This window comes from Rhinopithecus bieti, unplaced genomic scaffold, assembly GCF_001698545.2.
Source record: "Rhinopithecus bieti isolate Rb0 unplaced genomic scaffold, ASM169854v2 scaffold_1017, whole genome shotgun sequence".
Classification (NCBI taxonomy): Eukaryota; Metazoa; Chordata; class Mammalia; order Primates; family Cercopithecidae; genus Rhinopithecus; species Rhinopithecus bieti.
The window spans coordinates 2,198,754-2,208,501 of NW_016803657.1; the positions used below are offsets into that span (position 1 = coordinate 2,198,754).

Sequence of the window (9,748 nt, forward strand, 5' to 3'; positions counted from 1 at the left end):
CCTGGGTGACAGAGTGAGACTCTGTCTCAAAAAAAAAAAAAAAAAGAAACTATGAGCTATTTTCCAGACTGACTGCCCCATCTTATGTTCCCATAAGCAGTGTCTGGGTGATCCTGTTTCTCTATAGGACACAGTGTTTTTGTTTTTTTTGTTTGTTTGCTTGTGGAGTCTCAGGCTGGAGTGCAGTGGCGCCATCTCAGCTCACTGCAACCTCCGCCTCCAGGGTTCAAGCGATTCTCCTGCCTCAGCCTCCCAAGTGGCTGGGATTACAGGTGTGTGCCACCACACCTGGCTAAGTTTTTTGTATTTTTAGTAGAGACGGAGTTACACCATATTGGCCAGGATGGTCTCAAACTCCTGACCCTGTGATCCGCCTGCCTCGGCGTCCCAAAGCACTGGGATTACAGGTGTGAGCCTCTGCGCCCGGCCGAGTTTTGAGAGTTCTTGATCAATTCTAGGTATGAGTCTTCTCTGGGATACGTGTGGTTTGAAAATCTTTTCTCCCCGTCTGTGGTTTGTATTTTCATCTTCACAAGGTCTGTTGCAGGTGCCAGTTTTTAATTTTGATGAATTCCAATTTATCAGATTTCCCTTTCATGGACCAGTGTCAAGTCTAAGAACAGTTTCCCTACAGTTTTAAGTCTGTGATCCATTTTGAGTTAATTTTTGCATAAGGTGTGAGACTTGGGTCAAAGTTCCTTTGTGTTTGGCCTGTGGATGTCAGAGCCTGAATCTCCCCAAGTTTCTCTCCTGCAACCCTTATTCACTGTTGTTTATTTATTGAAATGTTTCCTGCAGGCCTACTCAGTGCCCAGCCGAAAGAGATCCCGGGGGCCTGAGGTGCATGAGTGGGCTGGGCCTGCCCTTGGAACCCGAGTTTACCATCCCATCCAGAGGTCCAGGGCACCCTGGCCCTGGCACACACTGACCCCTCCCGGGGCAGCCTTGGGATCTGGGTGTCTGTGTCAGGGCCCACAAAACAGTCACAAGGAACAAGGCCACCTGGGACCACGGCAGGACGTGGACCCTTGCAGTGCAGAGACAGGGAGCTGGGCCCCATCCACTTGGCCACACTGGGACACGGCGGTGGGCAGCACGGACCCTCATGTATAATGACAGCGTTGAAATGAGAATGTCTGGATACACAGGGCCACAGAGGGTGGACAGGTGGCTCCTCGGGCTGGAAGCGGGAGCTGCTGTTTAACGGATGCAGAGTTTCCACTTGGGAAGATGAAAGGGCTAGACGTGGACAGTGGTGATGGCTGCACCACGGTGTGGATAACGCCACTGCACTGGATACTTCAAAGTGGTTAAAATGGTAACTTTTGTGTTATGTGTATTTTAGCACCATAAAAAAAAAGAAAAAGAAAAAAACCCTTATCTACAAAAGACTTCAGACCAAGGCCTCCCGAGGCGGGAAGAGGTACTTCATTGCACATTTAATGGTTCATGCAGCACTCAGAGCAGAGATAAGGCGGGGAGGGCTCACAGGTCCACAGGACACCACAGGCACAGGCGGGACACGGCGACGTGGCTGGGGCTGGGAGGGGAGGGGCCCCACGCATCGTAACCGCCAGGAGGGGAGGGGCTGCAACATGTGACCTCGGACCAAGGACAGCTTCCCCGGGACACAAGGGACGGGAGCAACATCGGGTGAACTGCATGGCCTCACTTGTCTTTCGGGGCACCCAGGAGCCCCCTGGGAAGCTTCTCTGCACTGGCCTCACCCCTTCGGGCCTGGCTGGCTCCCATCATCACTGCAGGACCCAAGACGCATTTAAGGGACAAGTCGGTTGGGCGGGTTGGGGAGCGTGGGGCCCGCGGCTGGCTTGACTTCTACTTTTCCCTAACATCAACTCGCCCTGGGTGGACTTTCTAAGAAAGGTGAGAACAGGCTGCTGGAGTCCCACCAGCCCCTCCCAACAGAACTTCGAGTCTGGCCCCCCTACCAGGGTCTACCTGCGGCCGCAGCCCTGGCTCCCAAGGCAGGAGCCCCGTGTGTCTCGGTGCCCGGCTTCCTCTCCAGTTAGAGGCAAGATCAATCTCACAGCCCGGAGACTCTCCCACTCCAGCATCCGCAGCAGGGCCCCCTGGGGAGGTGGGGGTGTGGTGGGATGTGGTGGGGAGGGCAGGGCACATGTTTGCGGGAGGGGCCTCAACTTCTTTCTTCAGCCTCATCTCCCCTGGGGGGCAGCTCCCTTTGACATACTCTTGCCCACACCCGGACCTCGATCTGGGGGACCTGACCTCACAGGGTCTCCAGGCCCCAGAGGCAACGTCCTGGCCTGGTTCTGGGCAGGACCCATCCTCAAGCATCTCCAGGAGACTGGCAGGGATGGGATGGGCCCCCCAGGACAAGCCCACAGAGGCAGCCGGGGAGGTGTGTGGGTAGGAAGCTGGCCTGTCCCTTCCTTGCTCTTGGGATGCGCTTTGTCCCTTGTCCTCTGATTTGGAAATGCACAAGGTGATTATTTATTCCAAACGCGACTCCGGGGAAGGGGCAGTCCTCAGGCTGCCGGGACCCAGCCCCCCCCGGCTCACACCTCACACGGCGGCTCCGGGGCCCCGACACAGACGAGCGCGGCAGGGCCACCACAATGGGGAGATGCAGCTGCAGGGCGGGGGCTGTGCTCAGACGGTGAGGGAGATGAAGCTGTTGTAACGCTGAATGTTCCTCTTGAGGATCTCGGAGCAGGGCCCCAGCACGCGCTCGAAGCGGGGCCGGTCCAGCTTCACACACTTGAGGGGCCCCCGGGCCACGACAGTGGCCGCCCGGGGCCGGTTCAGCAGCAGCGCGATCTCCCCTGGGGGTGAAGACAGAGGTCAGGGCCTGGCCTGGGGGCCTGGGGGTCCTGTGGTCGCAGCAGGGAAAGGCTGCGCCCCGGACCCTGGAATCGGCTCCCTTTCAAGGGTAGGATGTGCCAGGCACATTCGAATTTCAAACAAACTTGTAGCATGAGTATAGCCTGAGAACTATTTGGGATATATTTATGCTAATGAATTGTTTATTATCTGAAATTCACGTTCAGCTAGGCATTGTCCTGCACTTTTTTGGGCAATCCTGCAGGAATGCCCACCTGTGCCCAGGCCTCCTTCAGGACCCCAAGCCGCAGCTGCAGGAATGCCCATGTGTGCCCAGGCCTCCCTCAGGACCCTGACCCCCAGCTACAGTAATGCCCACCTGTGCCCAGGCCTCCTTCAGGACCCCGACCCCCAGCTGCAGGAACGCCCAGGTGTGCCCACGTGTGCCTGGGCCTCCCTCAAGCCCACCCACCCCCAGCTGCGGGAATGCTGGTGGTTGAGGGCTACACTGTGCCCCCTCATCCCAGAAGCAGGAGGCTGCCTCCCCCAAGGTCATGCCCTCTGGGGACCCCACATCCAGGGCTGGTTGCTTCTGGGGATCCAAGTCCAGCCCTGGGACCTCAATTTCGGGGAACAGGACTGAGCCTTCTGTTGCAGCCACACTAGGGCTCAACCAAGCCCCACTACAAGGCCCCAGGGAGGCCCCCCAGTAGCTCCTCGCCTCCAGGCCCTTCCCAGGACCCCAAATGGGACAGCCACAGCCGTGTGAGGGAGGGGACACCCACTGGACTCACCGAAGTAGTCAGAGGGCCCGAGGCGCCCCACCTCCACGTACTCCTCATTGGGGGACCGGCGCTGCAGCACGGATGCGGTGCCCTGTGGGTGGAGGAGGAGGGACGTGAGCGCCAGCCAGGCGGGTGCAGGGTGGGACGGACGCGAGGGGTCAGTGCCCAAACCCCCACCTCCCACCCGCCTCCTTCCCTCGGAGCCACTGCCACCAGCACATCCAATGCTGCTGCTTCTCCCCTTCTTGGCACCTGCGGCCAGGGCGTCTGAGCACCGCAGGACCTGCCCAGAGACCTCTGTCTGGCCTGGCCCAGCTCCCATTTTTGTTCAGACACACAGACAGCTCCTCGAAATGGAACTCACCGGCCTCCCGCACCTTTGCCGAGGCGAGTGGAGGAGCCAAGTGGGGACGCACTGGGACCTTCACTGGGGGTCAGTATCTTTGTCACGGGGCTGCCGGGCTCTGAGCTGACCTTGGATCCACTCTCAAGGACTGGGAGCTCGTCCAGGCCTCCCCGGGGGAATGGGGCGCTGGCTCAGGGTCACACGCCCACTAAGCACCCTCTTGACCCCCACATGGGGAAGTGGGGAGGGGTCTGCGGATTGCCCAGATCAATGATTAACACAGAGGCCGTGGGCAGAATATCACAGGGCATCGCCGCAGAACGTGCCACGCACAGATCCAGCCTGCGGACGGCGGGGCCGGGGTAGCTAAATGTCCCCTGGACTCTGGTCCCTCCAGGGCCCCACGTGTGGAAGCCGTGGCCTGGCACAGGGAGAGTGTGGACTGTGTGGCCAGATGGGACTGCCATGTCACTGTTCCCCACCTGACACTCCCCTTGCTGGGAACCTAGGACTTCCCCTGACACCTACAGTCGCTGTGAAGACACATTAGAGAGGCTTCCTCTGAACAGCCGGGGAAACGGTCCGTTCTCAACACCAAACACCCCCAACAGGTGTTATGAATGTAGCTCCGTGGCCGGCCCTGCATGCCGTCGGCCTCAGACACCTCCCAAATGCCACTCTGAGCAGCTCTCTCAGCACCATGCTCTGACCCGTCCCGAGTCCGCAGAGGCAGGGCCCTGCGTCTGCTGCATAAGTGCACCTGCATGAGGAAGGTCACCATCCCATTTTACAGCCACAGAAGCTGAGGCCCAGGAAGGTGGCGGCACCTGCAGCCTGGCCCTCCAGGGCCCAGAGACGGCACCATCCGGGTACCAGGGACCACGTCCCCACAGCCCCGGGCGGCCTGGCAGACCACGGCCCTCTCAGAGCAGCCACTCGTGGAGAACGAACACTTCATTTCAAGGTGGGCTCCATTCACTCTGGCTCACCCAGACCCAGCCTCATCAAATGCCAGCCAGGCTGTGCCTGGGTTAATGAGTAACTCCCCACCTTGTCACAGTCTGGGAAAGACTGTGGGTCAGGAGACCCTGCTGGTGCCCGCCATGCCTGGAATCTCCAGGCACCAACTGGCAGCCCCTCTGAGAGCCAGACCCCCACCCGGGCCCCTGATCCGGCCACGGGGCCACTCGGCTCCCAGGCCTCGGCCGTGTTTATGAATCCAGCTGATGGATGAGCCAGATGTGTAAACAACAGACTGGGCGGCCGAGTGCCGTCACCGTGGGCAGGGGGAGACAGGGAGCGTGCCCCCAGCCAGGTGCCCACAGACTCAGACCCCGGACACCCTCAAGACTCCTTGGGCCCCCACCCATGGGAACAGCTCCCAGCCCTCCTCCCGGTCCTGGCACTGGCTCAGACCAGTCCCAGGCACAGCTCTGGGCTCTGAGGCCCAGGCGGGGGCAGATGGTAGAGGGTGAAACTCGTGGGCTCTGAAGCCACCGGCCCCAGCCTTCCCAGAGGTGAGAATTCTCTGCTTCCCGGTCTTCAAAGCTGTGGCCACTCTGAGAATTCGGTGCAAGAAAATTTGGTTAGATGGGGTCTGGAGCAGGCGAGAAAACATAGTGAGATGTCGTCTGGAGCAGGCCAAGCCCCCGCACAGGAGAGCCACTGTGAGTGGCGTTATTTGTCTGGACAGCCTTGTCCGGACAAGATGCAGACAAATGCCACTGATGCGCCCTTTGTGCCATTTTTAACAGCTTTCTGTTTTACAGCTGGGATTATTTTCCTCTCAGAATCCAGGCGATGAACCTGATGGCCTCTGGTTCACGGGATTACCTGGTGAAACCTGGACGTGGAGCAATGCTTGGGTGCTTTTGACCCCAAACAGCAGAAAACCCAACTTGAGGCTACTAAGGTCAAATAAAGGCCCATGGATCCCACAGAGCCAGAAAATGGGGGGCCATAGATCCTACAGAGCCAGAAGATAGGGGAGGCCACGGATCCCACAGAGCCAGAAGATGGGGAGGCCACGGATCCCAGAGTCAGAAGATGGGGGGCCATGGATCCCACAGATCCCACAGAGCCAGAAGATGGGAGGACACGGATCCCACAGAGCCAGAAGATGGGGGGACACGGATCCCACAGATCCCACAGAGCCAGAAGACAGGGGGGCCACGGATCCCACAGAACCAGAAGATGGGGGCCACGGATCCCACAGTCAGAAGATATGGGAGGGCTCCCAGGCCCATTCCATGGCTCAGAGGTGGCAGGGACTCAGCCTCGCTCTCGCCTCCTGCTCTGGGACCTCGGGGAGGTGCAAGGTCCTCCATCAGGTCCCTCAGGGCGGCACAGAGGCTGCCATGGCTCCAAGAGTCACCGCAGGCCACCCCCACACCATCAGCAGAAAGACAGAACCTGCCTCTTTTTCCTGCACTTCTCTGCTCAGCAGTGGGAAACCGTTCCAGAAACTCCTGGAAACAGCCCCTCGCTCCTCACTGGCCACAGTGGGTCTCACGCTTGCCCTAAGCCAGTTGCTGGGGAATGTGACCCGTGGGACTGGACGTGCCCCGCTCTGGGGAGGGGCTGAGGATTGGGATTCTGCCAGCAAGGAAGAGGCAGGGATGGGCCCGGGGAGCCCCCACAGGGCTGCTGTGCCGACTGTTCCCGGACATGCCACACTTTGTCCCTTGTCACGCTGTCTGGATGCAAGAGCACACTGGCCGTGCTCGGTCGTCTCCGGAATCCAGTTCTAAGTGGCGGCATTTCCTAGAGGCCATCTAGAAACGGGCGGCATAATGACCACACAGATGATTTTTTTAAATTGGGGACGTTCTCATTCTTCACACGCCCTGATAGGAAAGGATGCTTGGGTACCTTCAGGTTGGACCCTTCTCTGAGGATCTGGAGAGATGTGGTTTGTAAACCTCTGCCGTCTTTCCCTCCAGCCCGGCCAGGGAGGTAGCTGCTGCACCCTAGACCTTCACACGCCCCCTCTTTCAGGGCCCCTGCACGTTGTGGGGGGCATGAATTTCTCCACTTCACGGATAGAAGCCCAGAGAGGTTGAGCAACTTGGCCAAGGCCACACAGAGGTGTAGCCAGTCAGAGTCCTGCCGCCTCTACAAGCAGATGACATCCAGCCCCACCCGAAGGCTGCGGCCACCCGTGGTGGTGGCCAGCACACATGGCTCACAGGCCCTGTTGCAGGAGGGGTGCTGCGGATTGGCAAAGGGGAGCCTGCAAGGCAGACCCAGGAGGCGTGGGCTTGCAGCCAGGCCCTCCTCCTCGAGGCAAACCCAGGTGCCCCTGCTCCAGGGGCTCAGCCAGGGACAAGTTGTCTTCATCCCTCCTGTGCTCATCCCAGCAACACGGCCCCCTCCAGGCCCCCGTCTCCCTCTTGCATCTGCCCCGGGAGCGGCCAGCACGAATTTCGCTGCGAGGACGCTCAGCTCCTGGCTATCTCCGAGCTCCCAGGCACCCCCAGACCCCCCTGCACCCCTGAAGCCTTTGTGAGAACCACCATGAAGCCCCAACACCGCTCGGGTGGGCGCGTTCCTGCTTCCCACCAAGAGTGACTGGACACCCATCACATGCCAGGCACCGTTTTAGGCCACGGAGGAAACTTCTGGAAACCAACCCCTCAGAGGCACCCCAGAGGCCACCAAAGCAAACCTGCCAGCCCCCACCCCAGTCACCCCCAAACACAGCTCCACCGAGTTTCCGCTATGACGCAGGTTTGTCTGATGCGAATGCAACCCTGCAACGGGCGGCCTTCAGATAATTAGAAGGGCCTCTGGGGACGTCCAGGAACGCAGTCACGAAACGGGATAAAATGCTGTCAAAAACGCAGAACAACCTTCCACACGGTCACTCCACTTTTGGAATTTGTATTCTTAGGAGTCATTGCCGAGACGGCCGGCAGGAGCCCCACCGGTGAGGCAAAGGGATCGGTCCCCAAAGCGTCCGCGTTCATCCCCCGGGAAGGGGCTGTGGCACCGCTGGACGGGAGGGGCCAAGGCCGGAGGAAGGTGTTTGGTGCCTGTGGATCGGGAACAGTCCCCCCGTGCCTCCAGCATGTCGACCCCCTATCTTTAAGGCCAAGTTCATCCTTTTGCCTTCTCCAAACATGCCCAATAGAGCTGTGTCTTGAGCTCAGACGCCATGTTTCTGGAATGGCGAGGGGGACGCTGCCTCTGTCCCTGGGGCTGGGAAAGTCTGGGTCATAAAAAACACAGGTGCCTCCCCCGGCTCCCAGGGTACTGAAGGGTCCCCGTGCAAAGCCACCAAGTTCACGTGAGCTAAACGCGGCCACTCAGCTGCCCCTTGCCCTCCCACAGCCGACCCCCACCTCTGACCGCCGGAGCTGCAGAGAACCAGGCACGGCCCCTCCCACCCCTGGCCTGGGCTGGGCAGCTTCCATTTCCAACCAGAGTCAGGGAGGAACCAGGAGGAGGGGAGCGTGGTCTCCTTGGCGGAGTCTGGTGGCCATGGGACTCCCTCCTCCTGCCCTCTCATCTCCACCGGGATCAGCAGCCAAGGAGGGAAAGAGGCAGGACCCTCCGAGTCCAGCAGACTTGGGTTCAAATTCCCTCCCCATGTCTCAGCCACATGACACCCATGGCCAGGCCCCTGGTGGAGACACACGTCGGGAGCGCCATACGGGACAGACATTCGCCCACCTGACACACACAACCACCCCTTCTCAAGAAACGGAGACCTTTCTCTGTTCTTTCCACTGCACTGTTGCAGGGACTGTTTGTTACAGCAGCTCGGCCTCTCTCCCTAGCTGATACGCCTGCACACTGATGGTGGTGACAGTCCCCGTCCTGTGCCTGCCCACCCGTGGGCATCTGTGCCAGATGCCTGAGTCCAAGAGCAGAAAGACAGGGAACAGCAGAGGAAGGAGAAACAGGACGGACATGGACCAGGAGGGGTAGGGGTGCCGACCTCCAGCTGGCAGAATCCAGCACTCCCACGACATGGGCAGCTGCCATAACCACCACGCGCCCTCAGTTTCCGGGAGGCCCAGCTTGAGACGCGCCATGGTCTCTCAAGCTGTCGAAAGCTCTGGAAATAAACGCTCCTGTCCAACTCCACTTCCCAGACTGCCGCAAGGCAGCACAGACGCTCTCAGGAGGATTGAGAGTCTGGGTTTTTTTGGGCTGGAAAAACATGCTTGCCAAAACTCTAGGTCATACTCCCCAAATTTTCTCACTTATTGATTCTAACCCGACTCTAAAAATAACCCAGTGGCACAAACCTGGGAGGAGACACCGCAGAACGTCCTGCCCCGGCCGTTTTGTTCTGTCCTGGCCATTTTGTCCGCAGCAGGGGAATCATAAAGGATTCATTTTCCTTGCAACTATTTTGATTTTTTAAAATTTCCTGCAAAATCAGGTCAGACATGGTGGCTCACGCCCATAATCCCAGCACTTTGGGACGCCGAGGTGGGAGGACAGCTTGAGGCCAGGAGTTTGAGACCAGCCTGGGCAACATAGCAAGACCCTATCTCTTAAAAAAAGAAAAAAAACGCAAAAATGCTGGGGTGTGCTGGCACCTGCCTGTAGTCCCAGCTACTCAGGAGGCTGAGGTGCGAGGATCGCTTGAGCCCAGGAGGTTGAGGCTGCAGTGAGCTGTGATTGTGCCACCGGACTCCAGCCTGGGTGACAGAGCGAGACCCTGTCTCAGGAAAAAAAAAAAAGAAGAAGAAAGAGGAGGAGGAGGAGGAGAAGGAAGGACGAGGAAGGAGGAAGAAGGAAGAAGGAGAAGGAAGAAGGAAGAAGAAAGAAGAAGGAAGAGGAGGAGGAGGGAGGAGGAGGG

General features: G+C 59.1%; 1 protein-coding gene across 4 annotated transcripts in view; it reads right to left on the reverse strand.

The window, feature by feature from the left end:
* Window positions 1–1,424: 1,424 nt before the first annotated feature.
* PRKAR1B (protein kinase cAMP-dependent type I regulatory subunit beta) overlaps window positions 1,425–9,748 on the reverse strand; it is a 182,702-nt gene continuing 174,378 nt past the window's right edge. For all 4 annotated transcript variants that reach the window (XM_017894057.1, XM_017894049.1, XM_017894045.1 and 1 more), the window contains exons 10-11: window positions 3,597–3,678; window positions 1,425–2,804 (exon numbers count right to left, since the gene is read on the reverse strand). In XM_017894057.1, the coding sequence (XP_017749546.1) occupies window positions 2,632–2,804; window positions 3,597–3,678 (255 nt within the window). In that variant the 3' untranslated portion in view covers window positions 1,425–2,631. The remainder of the gene's footprint in view (window positions 2,805–3,596; window positions 3,679–9,748) is intronic.